General features: G+C 36.8%; 1 protein-coding gene and 1 long non-coding RNA gene across 7 annotated transcripts in view; one reads left to right on the top strand and one right to left on the bottom strand.

The window, feature by feature from the left end:
* SAMSN1 (SAM domain, SH3 domain and nuclear localization signals 1) overlaps positions 1-18,769 on the top strand; it is a 137,772-nt gene that overhangs the window by 19,058 nt on the left and 99,945 nt on the right. For both annotated transcript variants that reach the window (XM_072806562.1, XM_072806561.1), the window contains exons 3-5: positions 5,775-5,812; positions 8,700-8,737; positions 10,922-11,008. In XM_072806562.1, coding sequence (XP_072662663.1) covers positions 5,775-5,812; positions 8,700-8,737; positions 10,922-11,008 — 163 coding nt within the window. The remainder of the gene's footprint in view (positions 1-5,774; positions 5,813-8,699; positions 8,738-10,921; positions 11,009-18,769) is intronic.
* The window catches only part of LOC140621476 (uncharacterized), a 160,800-nt gene that overhangs the window by 89,803 nt on the left and 52,228 nt on the right, over positions 1-18,769 (bottom strand). The gene's annotated exons all lie outside the window — the stretch shown is intronic.

The following is an 18,769-nucleotide window of genomic DNA, read 5'->3' as shown; positions in this document are numbered from 1 at the left end:
GCTGTGAGAGGAGTTTGTTAGTTCAGGATTGATAGAAAGCTCACTTAGCACACCAGTAGACAAATGGCAAAATTTTCTGTGATTTACCAGCTCTGTCTCTGGCAGATTAGATACAGTACCTGTGCATTCTCCAGGCACTACAAGCTATGTGATCTGCCCTGAGATGATGGGCCATGTGGGGATGCCGTACACCACCTGCTTCTCTTGAGGAAATCAAAATTCATTAGCTATATAGGGTTGTTACTCTTTGACAGGAGCTGGACAGCCTGGCAGGAAAGTCTACTTTTCCCATCCGGATGAGCTGACATTGCTTCTTCTTCATTGCATTCTCATGGGGGGATGAAATCTGTTTTCCCTGAGAACCGTAACATTATTATAGTAATATACTGGGGACCGCCAATGTACAGACTGTCATCTCAATTCAGTGGTTCCGGAAGTGCTCACTTTTAATTAAATGTGCCGTCATAAATTACTGGGCATTCTTTGATGATGATGGCAGCATCCACAAAATGATTAGTGCCTTTAAAACACATCAGTGTGCTGTCTATGCCCTTGTCTTCAAATAATACTAAATTATTCTTGTTAATGCTTTGATAAGGGTGTACTTTCTGAGTTCTTTGTTTAGTACTGGAAGATAGTATTATATTTTCTCTGCTTTTTCATGGCCACTCTCTCCCTGGCCAATAGTGCTCATTTGTGAGATCTCTGACCTAAATGAGAGGTAGATTCTGGATCTGTGCAGTCAAGTATAGAAGTAGCATTGTGTAATGGTTAAGACAGGCATAAAATACCAGTTTTACCACATATTAATTATGTGACCTTAGGCAAGAATCTCAACTGCTCTATGCCTCAGTTTACCCATCTGTAAATGGAGTGTCCTCATTTATAGTATCTTCCATTATAATAGTATCCACCTCATAGGAGTGCTGTAAAGATTAGGTGAACTACTCTATATAAAGCATTAAGAATTGTGCTTGATAGTACATGAGTGTTCTGCCATTATTATTCTGCAAATATGTTAAATCAAGGAATAGAAAAGCAATGTGATTTAAAGCCATATCATTCTTAGCAACCTGCTTTAGCAATTGGGTTCAGACTAGCTACATTCACGAATATTCCTCTTTGCTGTGTGATCTCTTTGAGAACTTAGGAGACCTTTCCATCATGAGATTTTTCTACACACATTTGCAGGAAGACGTAGAGGCGAGGTAGAAGTCCTTGGGCGGTAGGACTCCTTTACAGGGGTGATAGTTTGTTATCCAGTCACACAAACTTCCTCTCTGAGAACAGAGCTTGTGTGTGTGTGTGTGTGTGTGTGTGTTACACTCTCTCTGGTGGCTTTAGGTGTACTGCAAAACTACTCTATTTTAATAACTTTGAAGCATCATAATCATCTTTGCCAGATGTCTATGAGACTTTTTTTTTTAAAAGGAACTTCCATTAAATTAACTTTTTTTGAACATCTGCAGGAACTTTACTGAAGCATAGGAACCTAAGAAATGTCCAGAAATAGGCTCATTCAGTTTGGATGTGGCATTCTTGGAATTGCTGTATTTTAATATTAGTAAAACCATTTCAGTTATGCAAGTGAATCATCCTCCTTCTCTCAAGAGAATCAGTTGGACAAAATAGAAATTGGTTTAACTTATTTTAATGAGAAGTTATATGTATGCATACACATATATGTGTGTGTATTTGTATTTATGCTCAACTCTTGCTTCAATATTAAAATTCGATGTAACTAATAATGAATAATTAATTTAATGAAAAATAACATCATAAGTATCTTCAAAGTGTTTGGCATTGTGTAAGGATTTTACGAAGGCTGGCTCATTTAATCTTCAAAGTTAGGAAAATCATGGACTCCAACAGGATCCTGAAATTAGCAGTCGTTGATGGTTGAATATCTGAGAGAAGGACCACTTGTAATTCTTCTTTGCATCTAAAACAGTGTCTGAAACATAGCACATGCTCAATAAATATTTATTGAGCTCTGAATGTATGAATGAGTGAATTATATAATTCCAAAAGAATATATTAGAATGAAAAAGTGACTAACATTTAATCAAAGTAGAGCACTATATGCACGACCCTAGACAAGTCAATTTACCATTTGGGATCTCAGTTTATTCATCTGCAAATCAAAGGTCAGATCTCTGTAGTCTTAAAAGTTCACTGTGGGATTTACACCATCACTTACTGCCAATCAATTTTCTCTGGTGCAGAAACACCTTTCACATTTCCATTAGTTAGGCAACAACAATCCCTGACCTATTCACTTCATTTTTCCTTTTTGACTTTGTGATTTGAAAGTAAGATTTAAAAACCAATAATGCAAGAAACAGACACATATTAGACTCAACCCCAAAGGACAGCCAACCGTAACCACTGCATGAGAATAGAAATATGGCATTTGGTATCCAAAAACTCTTCTAAGTGTCCTCTTCTCTTTTTTCATTTTCAATTGTTTTTTTAAATTTGACCTTATATGACCTTGTTGCAGTTATGTGAAAATGCTTTACTCCTACAGCCTACTCTCATAGCCTTGAATAATAACACATGTTGGACATATTCTTTAGTTTCTGCCGGCCCATTTGTAATAATTTGCCTACATTTCATTTTTTATTTTCCTAACAATTGCCAGGGGTAAAAATTAAATTAAGCCACAAACTCCCTAGTGAATGAAAGGTAAGACTAATGATTAGTGCTTGATTTAGGGGATAATGAAACGAAGGCTAACAGGAGCAAGTTTTGCCTAGTATTTATGGCAAGTGTCAAATTAATGGACTAGATAGAATCATTTCATCGACTCGCTGAAATGGTATCTTCTTTTTGGAGTTCAGAGTAACACACACACACACACACACATACACACACAGATGTAGTTCTAAAAATAAAGCTGCATCTAGTCTTTCTTTGACTTGCTCCTCTAGGAATACAGGGTCTGAACTCAATACATAACAGTCTGCTTATGTAAGCAGAAGTCAGAATGGAAAGCAGCTGCCTTGAGTCTGGTACAAGGAGTACTAAAAATTGCTTAACCAGTTCAGTAGTAATCTACCACTAGGCAACATCCAGGGAACAGACGTATTATTAATTAAGTAGCTGTTGCCCTGTTTGAGTAATCTCTTCCCCCCACATAATCACACTTCAGTCTCACATTTAATGTGCTTGACTCTCTCTGCCATCTTAGAGGAAGCAGGTTGCCAAAGGAAAGCTACATTACTTCTTATATCTTAATAGGGATTAAAAGAAGTTTTAACCCAAAATCTTGTTCTTTTTCTTTTTCAAGCTGTATTTATTTAAATAATCTCCACATGCAACATGGGGCTTGAACTCACAACTCAAAGATCAGTACTTTTCCTACGGAGCCAGCCAGGCACCCTTCAAAATCTTTTTCGAAAGTATCCATCATAAGAGAACTCTGTAACACAACATTCCCAAACCAAAGTGATTCATTACAAGTAAAAATGGCTAACCTGGATTCCAGTAAAGCAGAAAAAATTAGATAGTCCCTAGAAAATGTTGTGACAAAATATACCCTAAAAATAACCAATCTTTGTCCCTGGTCTTGATCCGGATGTCTCTATGCCTCAGCCCAGAGCTAACTGTATCTCTTTTACCATAATCAGCAGTCACATGTATTTGACCAGTTTTGTCGGAGCCCAACGCCTACTTAGCCAAGGCTTCACCTAAGTGAGGCAGAAGACTGTGTTTGAATAATACACCCCCCCATCCCAGACTCAAACACTTAAAGCTCCATTGCACACAAGTTTTGTGAGTCCTCTGGAATTAATCTCTTTGGTAGCATTTTTCGTACAGCACAAAATAAACTTTACCATGTAAAACAGAAACCAAGATCATGGATTACTGATATAAGTTAATTCAAAAGTACTGTGGCTTATATGATTAAAAATACAGACATTATCTAATGTTTCCCAACTTTCATATTGCAAGTTGACCTTTTATACTCTAGACCAGACACCTCTTTCTCTATACTCAAAATAGGGAGAATCTATTTAGAAGACTATGAGATTTGCAATCTGAAGAAATTTATCTAATCCTATAGACTTTATCTAATCCTATTAGACTCAAAACAGTAAATTCTGACTACTGAGACATATTTGGCCCAGATTTTATAGATTATGTGAACATGGAACTTGTTCCTTCCCAGCTAAATTACAAATATGTGTGATAGGAAAATATAACTACAAAGATGGATGGCCATCCTCTTTCCTGATGACCCTCACAAAGCTGGTATGGTTGCTGATGGTGGTGAAAGGAACACAGTTGGCTTCTAGGCTGAGGTGTGGAGACATCCAGACCAATACTGAAGGAATTTCACAAAAAGACCATGGATAGAGTTGGGTTATTTTTAGGACACATGATGATAAAGCATAGAGAATTGAAGGAGTGGTATGTGCTGATATGTCACCTCACCTCAGGGTTTGCTTCATGATTCTCAAGTATTTACCCCCACTCCCACCTGTTTAGACATTGTCCTGTGGGGGACCCATAGGTATCTTAACTTGGCAAAAACTGTTCCTCAAGTTCAGGGATGGGGATCCCTGGGTGGCGCAGCAGTTTAGCACCTGTCTTTGGCCCAGGGCGCGATCCTGGAGACCCGGGATCGAATCCCACATCGGGCTCCCGGTGCATGGAGCCTGCTTCTCCCTCTGCCTGTGTCTCTGCCTCTCTCTCTCTCTGTGTGACTATCATAAATAAATAAAAATTAAAAAAAAAAAGTTCAGGGATGGAGTGTGTCAGCATCTGGAATTTTCAGTGACACTCTACTCACCAGCTTGAAATACATAATTTAAATTGTCCTTGAGAGTTCAATCTTGACAAAAACATAACAAGGGTTAGAGAAAGGGTCCCTTCAGTTACTTTGTAGGGGAAAGGTTATCCTGGATTTGGCAGTGCTCAGACTAATACTATCAACCAATTTTCCTTTTTCTGATTTTCATTTATATTCTTCCCCACCTTTGCATTTCTATTTTTCCCCCATCTGGAATATTGGTTCCAACAGTCTTTACTACACAAATTCCTACCACACCAGTCAAAGCTCTCTACAACATGGTCTGTTGCCTATGATATAGTAGATAATCAAAAAGTACCCCGAGCATCAAAAATGTAAATGGTTTTGAATGAAGGGGAAGACGAGTGATAACAGGAAAATCTTAAGGGTTCTTAAAGGTGCCAGGGAGCAGTTTAAGCTCTTTCAATGATGGTGAAAGATGTGGCGACATATTCTTCCCCGAAAAGTATTAGGGATTTTACACAACATTCAGTTACTCTGAAGAGAAAGGCCAGATGAATCACAGGTGTATTTCAACATACTCGAGGCATTGTGATAGTTTAAACTTTCTCAAAGGAAAGTACTGTGTGATGTAATTAGCATACTCTGGTGTGTATCTCCCCCCTTGGCGTTGGTGGGTTGATAGGGAATGAAAACTTGAAGTTATGAGGATTTAATTGCATGTTTTTAGTTCAAAGACTTGCTCTATTAACTGACCAGGGCTTTGAATAAGATATAAGCCCTAGTTAATAAAGAAAGCATCTACATCTCTCAAAGTTACAAAGAATAAAGAAAAAAAAATTGAACTGAGATTCTATGACATAGTGCCAAAATACAAGGGGGAAACACCAGTCAGTTTATTAGGAAGGGGGAAATGATACATTTGGATTACACTCAAAGATGTACCATACGTGAATTTTCCTTCTGATTTCTTAGAGTAGTATCATTTTATTTTCTTCTGTATTTTATTTTTCAGGAAGTTTCTAATTTTGAGGATGCACAACCAAAAAGAAAGTAAGTCAAGTTTACTTTGAAAACTTTACATTCTGTTAGTTCTGTAAGGTCAAATGGAATATTTTAGTGGTTTTCCTGTCAAAGTGCTGTTTAAAAAATCTAGATATGTTTTACTCTGCTACCATTTATCCATTTATGCTGATGCATAGGAAACCTGTGTTGTGACATTTCTGTATACAGGGATGTGAAAATTAAATTTCCAGAAGAAGAAACATGTGTTTCAATGAGGTTCAGATTAAAGTGGGAGCCTACTCAAAGACATGCTTCTATCAGTGACCTATTAATCTTCTGAAGGGTTCTTCTAATCCAAATAAAAATGTGTTTGTAAAGAGATTTCGGTTATTTAGGTCAGGCTTGGCTTTACGTATAGCTCATCAAGCTGCCAGAGGATGTGGCACACACATGTTGCATAAGGTAATGGGATTTTAACTAACAAGCTGGAAATACACAGGGGCCGGAGGTTGGTTTATGAGGAAATTTCCAGATTGGTTACTGATGATACAGAATAGCTTTCTTGCACTCTGGAATGGTCTGAGACCAAATTGTTAATACATGAAGTTCTCTTTGGTTGTAGCCTTTCTGGACAGCCTTCCTTTCCTGCTCCCAAGGCGTTCTGTGCTTTCATATCCTTTTCTACACTTCCTGTTCGAAGATTTTATTTTTTTATTATTTATTCATGAGAGAGAGAGAGAGAGAGAGAGAGAGGCAGAGACACAGGCAGAGGGAGAAGCAGGCTCCATGCAGGGAGTCTGATGTGGGACTCAATCCCAGGACTCCAGGATCACGCCCTGGGCCAAAGGCAGGCGCTAAACCGCTGAGCCACCCAGGGATCCCCTACCTTTCCTGTTCAAAGCTTTCTCCCAGTAAGTATATAAAATACATCCATAGTACTTAATTGGATGAGGAACAGCTTAGAGCACCTGGCAGGCAAGGGTAGTTTAAGCCACAGTTTACTCTTTACAATAGTGTCATTTTAAGCCTGACCTGGAGTAAAGAAGAGGTTTTTTGACAGGGCTCCTCTCAATCTTAAAAACTGCCCTATGTCACGGTTCATTCTATCCACAGATAAGGAACTCATCAATTCCAAATAAAACAGTTAAATGAAATTAGAGCTATTGGCTTATGATTGATGCTTCTCTAGATCAGAGGATGCCAAAACATTGAGTGGAAGGAATGAGAGGGAAAAGTACCAGATACTGACTGAATCAGGATTTTTCAAACTCAGTTACCATGTTCCTCAGATTCCAAACCATTAAAATAAAATTGAAGAATCTCAGCTTCCTTGATTCTTTTGTCCACCACTCCCCTGAAGGGAATAACATCTCGTGCTATTCTGCACCTACCTTACCTTACAATACTATAAATAGTTTTGGAACACTAACTCTTTGCCAAGAGGTGTCCTAAGCACTTGCATTAACAAGGAAAAAAGCAAACGCAAATAAAATGGTAAAGACAAAAATTATATATGCAGATTTTTTTTCTTACAACCCTGAGCTTAAGAAAAGGTGAACTTGGCATTAATTTAATGAGTACCAAGAATATTAAACAGTGGAAAACACTCAAGTTACAAACAAAGTTAATTATATGTACAGGACACACATGTGTTCACCTAGTGCATAAAATAATTATGATAGAGTCAGCATAGTCCTATCTTCCATCTCTGTTTTGGACATTTTATTATAGAAATTTTCAATTATATATAAAGGAGGAGATAATAGTGAACTCATATCACCAAGCTTGAACAGGTATCAACCTATAGTCTATCTCATTTCATTTCTACCCACTTGACTCCCCAGCCCTCCAACTCCCACTATTTTTTTAAGAGTAGATCCCAGATACATAATTTCATGCTCTGATATATATTGTTAAAAAGCAAGCACTGTATTTTTTTTTAAAAAAAGCATAAGCACATTACCACCACTACACTAGAACAACATTAAGAAAAGTTGTGTAATATGACCAAATATATAGTCACTGTTAAAATTTTTCTAATAGCCTCAAGTGCTTTTTATTTATAGTTAATTTGAATCATGATCCAAACAGGATCATTGTAATGCATTCAGTTCACATTTCTTAATTCATAGGTCCTTCTCCATTAATTTGCTGAAGAAACTGGATTGTTTGTTCTGAGGAATTTTGCTGATTGCATCATTTGTGGTATTTTTCTTAAAACAACAACAACAACAACAACAACAACAAAAACCCCATGTTCTTCTATCCTCTATGCTTCCTGTAAATTTTGTAGTCAGATCTCGAGGCTAGATAATGTTTAAGTTTGATATATGTGTATATATTTTAAAAGTAGGTCATCAGTGACTATATGCTTCCTGTTGCATTACTTTGGAAGCCTGTATATCTGGTTGTCTTCTATGCTTATGACTGTGAACTTGCTTAGTGGGTTCAGATGGCATCAGGCTGATCCATTCAGCACAAAGTTGCCCTTCAGCCTTGCAATGAAAAGTTTTTAACGTCATTTGTTGATTATCGCCAAGATCTATTGTTTCATTAGGGATTGTATGTGATTATATTCAATCATTCTTTCTGTATTTATTGAACAGAATTATTCCAAAAAGAGCTTTTCCACATTAACTATTTATTGATTATCTTGAGATATATTCATGTAAAAATGGCTCACTTTGTGTGTGGGGGTGGTTTATAAATGTTGCGTGGATATTTCTCTATATTGCTTGGAAATTTCCAGGCCAAGATTATCCTTGCCATATAGGGTCAGGAAAATTCAGGGCTATATATAGACCTTCGTTATAGGTAGAATTTATGTCTGCTCTGAAACATATTACAAGCATGTTTAGGTAATCTAGTTTCTGTTTAATTAAAAATATTATTTACTAGATGTAGACTTAAATATCTGTTCCTTTTATTCCTCTAGGTCAATCTGGAGATCTGTGTCTGAAAACAAAAGATTTGGTTAGTAATTCATAAGATTACTCATGCAGATAATATGTTCTGTTTCTCTGAAACTTCTTTTCTTCTGCCATTTCCATACAGCAACAATAAGTGATTAATGAAAGTCAAATTGAATTGTCTTTGAATTCTATAGAAGAAATTTTTTTAAAAGGAAGGTGGTTCCATTCTAACTGTAAATGGCTAAGACAAAGAAATCATTGATTTATTCAGAATAATTTCCTTTTACATTAAAAATATAATTCTCTTTGATGGTTTATTGGCTGATTATCTTCCGGCTTCCCAACTTTAGCTTGGCTGACCATGGTCAAGGTGACCTCTTCGGTATCTTTTCAGATACATGAAACCAGCAGTGAATAAAAAAGAAATAAAAAATGGTTGTATTACAAAAGATTCTTCTACAGCATTTCAAGCACCAGATCTTTTCTTTAGTTTCTGTGATTACAGTACTTGTAGTTAAAATAAAGGCAATTGGCTTGATTTGCATTTAATTCTGAAGTAAATATCTATTAATTTTAGAAATTAATGGATGTCTCTCCTCTTATAGAATATAGTGTCACTAATTATAAAATAGTCACAGTGGTAAACATCTGGATTATTCAGACAATAATTTATTTTTTTAAAGATTTTGTTTATTTATTTGAAAGAGCATGCATGAACAAATGGGGGGGGAGGGGCAGAGGGAGAGGAAGAAGCAGACTCCCCACTGAGCAGGGAGCCCAATGCAGGGCTTGATCCCATGATCCCAAAATCAACACCTCAGTGGAAGGCTGACACTTAACCAACTGAACCACCCAGGGACAGAGGCAGTAATTTATTTTTAATGCAGTTTGTCAAACTTGTGCGTGCCTTTTCTCTCCAGCAGAATCTAGGAGTTGGATGCTCAAACTCCTTTCGTCATCTTTTCAAAAACCAGTCTCCTGAGTAGGATCTGAAAGCTCATTCAGACCAAAGTGATGATCACAATGGATGCATCTTCCAAGAGTGTCTTCATTTTAATTAGGTCTGATATTCTTCAGGTGGCAGCAGCCACAGGGACTACGTACTATCTCACTAGTCAAGGCCTTGTGGGCAGCTAGTTGTTAAATATTTTGAATATCAGCCCTGATTTAAATAATGCATAATCTTAAATAAAAGAAAAAGATATATTTTCCATATACACTTATTCACATAGCCTGCTCTGCAATTTGTGCACACAAGGCTATAGATGTTTCCATCTTAATATAATTCTTGATGCTTGACTGCCTTCCTGTAGTCAAATATGAGAGTAAATAATGACTTTAAAAACAACATAGGTGGGCAGCCCGGGTGGCTCAGTGGTTTAGCGCTGCCTTCTGTCCAGGGCGTGATCCTGGAGACCGGGGATCGAGTCCCACATCGGGCTCCCTGCATGAAGCCTGCTTCTGCCTCTGCCTGTGTCTCTGCCTTTGTGTGTGTGTGTGTGTGTGTGTGTCCCTCATGAGTAAATAAATAAAATATTGAAAAAAAAAAAAAACAACACAGGCATGCTGACCTTGTTTCCATGTGATGCTTTGGGTGCGTAATCTCAATTTTGCTTTATCAATATGATGATACAACATGTGTAATGATCCTCTTTGGTAAGGAGGTTAGAAGGGATTCTAATTTCTTCATTTTATTTTTTTTTAATTTGTTTTAATTTTTTTTTTTTAATTTCTTCATTTTAGTGTAGTTCTGTTCTTCACCACATGTCCAGGTTCTGCTCTAGGTGGTGTGAGGACAAGGGCAAGCAAGTCATCGTTCTTCCACTCAAGATTTGAGAGTTTCTTGAAACTATCACAACTCATTTTTCTCTCCATACATGTGATCATTTAGTTACAAATGATGAGGAATGTGGAGGGTGGAGGCACTGAACTAAGCCTAAAATCATAAAGGTTAACTCAGGAAAAATACTTCCAAGAATAATATAATCATAAACTATCAACAGGTATTTCAATTGCAGCATCCTACCACAAATGCTTGGGTGCTTATATAGTTCATGGAAATAAATGGGAGCCCACAGGACGCTTGGGGTTTTGCGTCAGGGACTACTACACTCTCCAGGATGGACCACAGAGCTCTCTGATTATCACTTACCAAGTTAGAACTCTGTGCTGATCTTGTTTTGATTTTATATTTCTTACACTTACTGGACATATTTCTGCTAACCAATCCTCTACTATATTTTAGAAAGGAAAACAGTGAATGACACAATCTGGCAGGAACCCGGCAAGGCTGAGAATGATTCCCACATCAGAAGACACTGTCAGCTAAAAGGTAATTGCTAAATTTAGTTCAGCTGACTTAGCATTTTCCCAAAGTAGTTTAAAGGGCAGGTAAGACAACTTTATCTCTTTCTCTTTTAAAATAAGCAGGGCATTGTGGTCTACTTAAAAAGGAAAAACAAAAAACAAAAAACAAAAAACAGGGACACCTGGGTGGCTCAGCAGGTAAGCCTCTGCCTTCGGCTAAGGTCCTGATCCTGGAGTCCTGAGATCGAATCCCACATCGGGCTCCCTGCATGGAGCCTGCTTCTCCCTCTGCCTGTGTCTCTGCCTCTGTCTGTGTGTGTCTCTTGTGAATAAGTAAAATCTGAAGAAAAAAAAACTAGAATAGGAAGTATATATTATTAATAGGATATATACCCATGTATTGGTGTGTACAGATACACATAGATGTATAGAAAGGAAGTGGAATCTAGGTTGACTGTTATTCAGTTACCCCAAAGCCCCCTCCAGCGACCCTCAGTTTGTTTCCTATGCTTAAGGGTCTCTTATGGTTTGTCTCACTTTCTGATTTCATCTTGTTTCATTTTTTCCTCCATGATCTTCTGTTTTGTTTCTTAACTTCCACCTATGAGTGAGATCTATGATAATTCTCTCTCTGATTGACTTATTTCACTTAGCATAATATCCTCAAGTTCTATCCACATCGTTGCAAATGGCAAGATTTCATTTTTTGATGGCCGAGTCATATTCTATTATATATATCTACCACATCTTCTTTATCCATTCATCTGTTGATGGACCCATGGGCTCTTCCCATAGTTTGGCTACTGTGGACATTGCTGCTATGAGCATTGGGGTGCAGGTGCCCCTTTGGATCACTACATTTGTATCCTTGGGGTAAATACCCAGTAGTGCCATTGCTGGGTTGTAGAGTAGCTCTATTTTCAACTTTTTGAGAACTTATATACTGTTTTCCAGAGTGGCTGTACCAGCTTGCATTCTTGTCCGTGGCGTACAAGGGTTCCCCTTTCTCTGCATCCTTGCCAAGTGGTGTGCCAAGTGATGTGGAGCATTTTTTTTTTCATTTGTCTGTTGGCTGTTTGTATGTCTTCTTTGGATAAATGTATGCTCATGTCTTTTGTCCATTTCTTGATTGGACTATTTGTTCCTTGGGTGTTGAGTTTAATAAGTTCTTTATAAATCTTGGATTCTAGCCTTTTATCTGATATGTCACATGTTAACTGTTTCCTTTGCTGTGAAAAGCTTTTTATCTTGATGAAGTCCCAATAGTTCATTTTTGCCTTTGTTTCCCTTGCCTTTGGAGATGTGTCTAGCAAGAAGTTGCTGTCGCCGAGGTCAAAGAGGCTGCTGCCTGTGTTCTCCTCTAGGATTTTGATGGATTCCTGTCTCACATTTAGGACTTTCATCCATTTTGAGTCTGTTTTTGTGTATGGTTTAAGGAAATGGTCCAATTTCATCTTCTGCATGTGGCTGTCCAATTTTCCCTACACCACTTATTGAAGAGACTATCTTTTTTCCATCGGATATTCTATCCTGCTTTGTAGAAGATTAGTTGACCATAGAGTTGAGGGTCCATTTCTGGGTTCTCTATTCTGTTCCATTGCTCTATGTGTCTGTTTTTGTGCCAGTACCATACTGTCTTGATGATCACAGCTTTGTAATAGAGCTTGAAGTCCAGGATTGTGATGCCAACCATTTTGGTTTTCTTTTTCCATGTTCTTTTGGCTATTCATGGTCTTTTCTGGTTCCATACAAATTTTAGGATTATTTGTTCCAACTTTGTGAAATAAGTTGATGGTATTTTGATAGGATTGCATTGAATATATAGATTGCTCTAGGTAGCATAGACTTTTTAACAATATTCTTCTAATCCGTGAGCATGGAACATTTTTCCATTTCTTTGTGTTTTCTTCAGTTTCTTTCACGAGTGTGTCTATAGTTTTCTGACTACAGATCTTTTGCCTCTGTAATTAGGTTTATTCCTACTTATCTTATGGTTTGGGGTGCAATTGTAAATGGGATTGACTCCTTAATATCTTTTTCTTCTGTCTCATTGTTAGTGTATAGAAATGCAACTGATTTCTGTGCATTGATTTTATATTCTACCATTTTGCTGAGTTCCTCTGTTAGTTCTAGCAATTTTGGAGTCTTTTGGGTTTTCCAAATGGAGTACCATGTCATCTACAAAGAGTGAGAGTTTGACTTCTTCTTTGCCAATTCAGATGCCTTTTATTTCTTTTTGTTGTCTGATTACTGAGGGTGGGACTTCTACTACTATGTTGAACAGTGATGAGAGTGGACATACCTGTCGTGTTCCTGATCTTAGGGGAAAAGATCTCAATTTTTCCCCATTGAGAACACATTTATTGTGGACATTTTGTACATGGTTTTTATGATATTGAAGTATATTCACTCTATCCCTACACTGTGAAGCGCTTTAATCAAGAAGGGATGCTGTACTTTGTCAAATGCTTTTTACCAATAATACATTATATGTTAATTTTATTTAAATAAAAATTTTAAAAAATCATCAGAAACAAACTGAGGGTCACTAGAGGGGATGAAAGCAGGGGGACGGGGTAACTGGGTGATGGAGGGTATGTGATGTAGTGAACATTGGATATTATATAAGACTGATTAATCACTGACCTCTACCTCTGAAACCAATAATACACTACATGTTAATTAATTTAATTTAAATAAAATTAAAATAATAAATAGAATCTGTGGTCTCACGGCATGTGCATTTACAAATAAATGGACTACCTTAGCCAAAAGTTAAAAAAAAAAAAATTAGGTTGACTATTGAAGCAAAGAATCAATTGCAAATAATATTTGACAGTCTTTAATGTCTAAGAGAATTTTAAAATGTATTAAAAATCAGCACAGAAAAATCCTCTAAAATAACATCAATATATTAGTAGTTGTTCAAACATTTAAGTTTTTCTTAAAAATATAAAAGAATAACCTTGATTATTAATACAAAATTATATCATTTAATAATCTAAAAATTTCCAGGAAGTGAAAATTAGTAGCCAGGTATAGAAAAATTAATTAATAATAAATGACTTCAAAGTTAAAATCAGGGATCCCTGGGTGGTGAAGCGGTTTAGCGCCTGTCTTTGGCCCAGGGCCCGATCCTGGAGACCCGGGATCGAGTCCCACGTCAGGCTCCCGGTGCATGGAGCCTGCTTCTCCCTCTGCCTGTGTCTCTGCCTCTCTCTCTCTCTCTCTCTCTGTGACTATCATAAATAAATAAAAATTTAAAAAAAAAGTTAAAATCAGTTAACTTTGGGAATGAATAAAACACAAAGTCTTAAGAATTCACAAAGATGAATAGCAGCATAAAAAGTTGATCTACTTGGTATGCTTCCTCTAATGTTATTGGAACAAGAAATAATTGATTGTGTTAGTTATTGATTATTTAAGAGTTTATAATTTTTAAAAATATTTTTAATATCTTGAGACAGGGAATTATAATGCATTTTTATCATTAGTTTAGTGATTTGATTATAGACTGTTCAAATTTTACCTTTTGTTTAAGAGTGCTCTTAATTAAATAAGTAATTTACAAAGTAATTACTTATGAAAATAATTTATTTTGAAATATTTCGGTTTTCAAGATTATGTAACATTTCAGTGAATAAATTTAACTGAATTCTTAAACATAATTTTCTCTATTATAAGTAAATAGATAAAGCATATTGAGATTTAGATATTTTCTTTTAATTACAACATAGGAAATGTTTTAATAATATCATGTTTTGACTGGACTCTCTACCTCACAGATGCCAGCTATCCTCATTCACACTCTGTAGATTAGTCAAACATTCATCTACATCATCTGCCCTCTATCCCTTTAATAAACACATTTGATTTTTAGCTTATCATATATTGATCTATGGATGAAGAAGTTATAATTGTACTATAGATTATTTTAACTTACAAATTTTGTCATAAGTTTCCTTAAGAATTCAATTTGCTAAAACCAATTTCTCTGATTTTTTTTTAACTGTATAGCCAAAAAATCTTGGCTTACAGTGAGGTGTTTCTGATTAGTGATGTGTTCCTTGTCAGAGAAGAAAAAAGAAAGCCTTTAAAGAAACCTTCTCAGCTTTGGGTATTTGTGATTCTTGAGCTACCGCATATTTGTGTGTGTATTTGTGTGTGTGCGTGTATCTAAAATTTCAGCTGGCATTCCAGCAGTAGCAGCTGAGTCACAGGACATTTCCTAGGGATTAATGCTGTGCGAGGAAGAGTTGATGGCCTGAGACCAAGGCTGTCGGTGTCATTGTAAATTGAAGGGAGAAATTCGTGGCGAAGGGAGGACCACATGTTGTGGACTTGAATTTTATGGGTGGAGTAGCTTCATTTGGAAAGCTCAGAGTATTTCTAGGCAATTAGTGCCCTACCCATCAACCCATAATATTTCTTTCTCATTTTAAACACTACTTTTCAACCGTTAATTGCATAATTACTTAAGAGAGGTTTACTGTGTCTGAGGATAGGCAGTCTGTCAAGTTTAGGGAGAGGAAGACCTGAAGGTGCCTCATCAATATCACCAGAGCCCATTATTTTATTGAACACGAATGATGAAATTTTAAAGACAGCCTCAATAAAACAGAAGGAATGTATAGGTAATTAAATGGTAGGAGTGGTACTAACTCCCAAAGAATCTGTTACAAACTCAAAAACCAAAAATAAATAAATAAATAAATAAATAAATAGCCATTTTTCTCCATTTCTGTTTCAAAATAGTATTTCTACATGACACATATTAATAGCATTTCAGGCCTAAAGAGTACTGAGACCCCATGGAAGGAGCATCCACAGGTTGTGTTCATCAAGGATTTATGCCTGGTGTTTTAATCCATAAAGATATTCTCATAACTCGATGATATGACTATGTTATGTCAGTTAAGACAAAATTTATCAGAATAAGTTGAATGCCAGGAGCATAATATTTTTAGTTTATCTAGTCCATTTCCCATTTCCTTCTTCTAAGAAGAGTTTTATCAAAACCTCCATCTGTGCTGTTAAAAGAGACTACATCTGTAAAATAAAAATTCGGGATAAATTAAGTGCTCAGGACTTTATGACTGAAGCTCTGATATAGTTTAGGTAGCAAGGGAAATTAGCCTGTAACTCATATTAATTGTATTTTTAGCACCATAAACAGGCGAATATTCATAATATTCATTACAGTAAATTAAAGCCAATTTTAAGATTTCAAAATTTATTTTGGTCTTAATTTTTTGTCATTTGCTTTTCCTTTTTTAAGATTTTATTTATTTATTTGAGAGAGAGAGAGAGGCAGAGCATAAGCAGGGGGAGCAGCAGCCGCTGAGGGAGAGGGAGAAGCAGGCTACTCACTGATCAGGGGCCCTGGGATCATGACCTGAGCCCAACCAAGGCCGAGGCTTAATTGACTGAGCCACCCAGGTGCCCCTATTTTGGCCTTCCTTTTATGAAGAAAACAAATTAAGCCTAAAAACAACAAACTTTGAAATATGTGAATAGGAGTTTACCTAAGATCAAGTTTTATTTATGTAAAGATAATATCAGGAACAAAGTTTTTATATTTTATCAGAAAGTTCAAGAATAAAAGCAAAGCAAAAATTTCAAAAAATTATCAAAAGTAAACAAAACCTGCTTAGAGATTTTTCGAACAGTGTGACCATGCCAGACTATTCCATAAAACAGAAAATACACACACACACACACACACACACACACACACACACACACACATAAAATTGACCTGTTAGTAAAGGAAGTAAGGGGCTGGATAAGGCCAATAAACATGGTTAGTATTGAAGGGAATATTAATTTTACCCATACTGCTGTCAAATTATTTTAAAAATAAATACTCCTTACATAGATTTTGATGAGATTCATTATCAAAAATCCCACTGGAGGAGAGAAGCTGTGAGGGCTTCCCAGTTTAGCATTTGAATTGCCATTGGTGTGAAATCTTCTTTGCTGAATTCTAGTCGCTATTACTTGGCAAGCCTTTTCAGAGTAAGCATATAAATATTTTGGTTTGGTTTTTCCAGACATTATGAATTCTCTTTCTTTTTTGGCTTGATACCCTCACTTTCAGGATGCCAAATATATAAAGTCACAAATGTATTTACTATTTGTTTAATTTTCAGGGACCACAGTCTAATTTAAAGATTGTTTCCCAAGACCATGTAATTTAACTCTAGTTAGACTGAGTTGCATGAAGAGTAACCAGGAGAAGCCCTATTTCACACCTGAATATCTGCTTATCATGTGGAAATAAACTCCCTGAGCAAAGGCTGCCTTTGAGTGGGCCTCTTACTTCCAAGGAGGGCTTTCTGAATTGAATGATAACACTCAGCCTCCTAGTGTTTTGTACAAATGAATCTCCCTTTAGTTCTGTCGGAGTTCTTCCTAGGATTATAGTTACCTGAGTATGGTCAGAAGTTATCTTCATTAGAATAACCTAAAAGCTGATTAGAAATATTGCTCTTGTACCTAATCTGAGGGGCAGTTGGAATCTGAATGTTTATGTGGAATGGTGCATTCCTATGTACACTGTCATTTGTGACTCACTTATGCAGTGCAGTGCATGCACGTTCTGATCACCTTGTTGCTGCAAACAAACCACCCTCAAATTTAATGGAATCAAATATTTTGTCAGGCTCGTGGATTTTGTGGGCCAGGAATTCATTCAGGGCAGTGCTTCATGATATCTGAGGCTTCTTCTGGAAAGCCTTTATTGACTGGGGAGGACTTAAATATCTGGTGGCTTGAATCATCTAGAGACCTTTTCATGTAGGTATTTGGCACCTGTTCTGGGATAACTTGCAGGCTGGGCTCAGTGGAGACTTTTAACTGGAGACCAGTATGTGCCCTCTCCAAGTGATGTGAGCTCCCTCCTATGCCAAGGGCTGGGTTGCAAGAGAAAGAAACACGAGAGGGAGCTTCGCATATCGTGGGGGGAAGTGTCTGGAGAGCAAGCATCCCAAATGATCAAGACAGAAACTGTAAGGCTTCTTCTGACCTAGTGTTGGGGGTCACAAAGCATCATTTCCACTTCATTGTCCTGTGACAAGTGAGTTACTAAGATCAGCTCAGTTCAATAAGAGGAGAATTGAACTCTATTTCTGGATGGAGGCGTGCCAAGTTCACATTTCAGAACATGTGGTGTGAGAGAGATTTCTGTGGCCATCTATGGAAAGCACAACTGCATATTGCCTAATTCAACTATTGCAACTCTGTTGCTACTTAGGACCTAATTGCTTCTGTTTTTACAAATAATCTCTCATCGGACAATATTTAGAAGATTACAAATAAGTAAAAATGTATAAGACCACAAAATAATCAGCTACTCTCCATAAAATACCATTTTTTTGATGTCTCTTCCTTAGTCCAAGACTCTGGAAGGTCCTCCATTTTCTACAGCAGAGGCCACATACTGGTAGCTCTGTAACCTAATTTATTCTGAGAAAAAGCTTCCTTGGACTATAAGATACTTTAAAAATCAGGAAATTTTACATTAATATCAATATATTCATAGTTTCCTGAAAACGATGAGGGAAACCAACAATCCTGGGCTCAAAGTCTGAGGTGATTTTGGTTGGGAAAAGCTGAGAGCAATGACTGCCCTTTTAGCAATGGTGACCCATCACTCACCACAAATCTTCTATTACCTCCCTGACAAAATCACCTCATTTAGTTAAGTTGCTTATTTGACTGCATTTAGTTAAGTTGCTTTTATCCTGCAGATATATTTATATTTGCAACACTAGTCTAGTAGGTT

This window comes from Canis lupus, chromosome 30 (genome assembly GCF_048164855.1).
Source record: "Canis lupus baileyi chromosome 30, mCanLup2.hap1, whole genome shotgun sequence".
NCBI lineage: Eukaryota > Metazoa > Chordata > Mammalia > Carnivora > Canidae > Canis > Canis lupus.
Note: the sequence above shows the minus strand (reverse complement) of the source record. Positions and strands in the feature narration are given on the sequence as shown.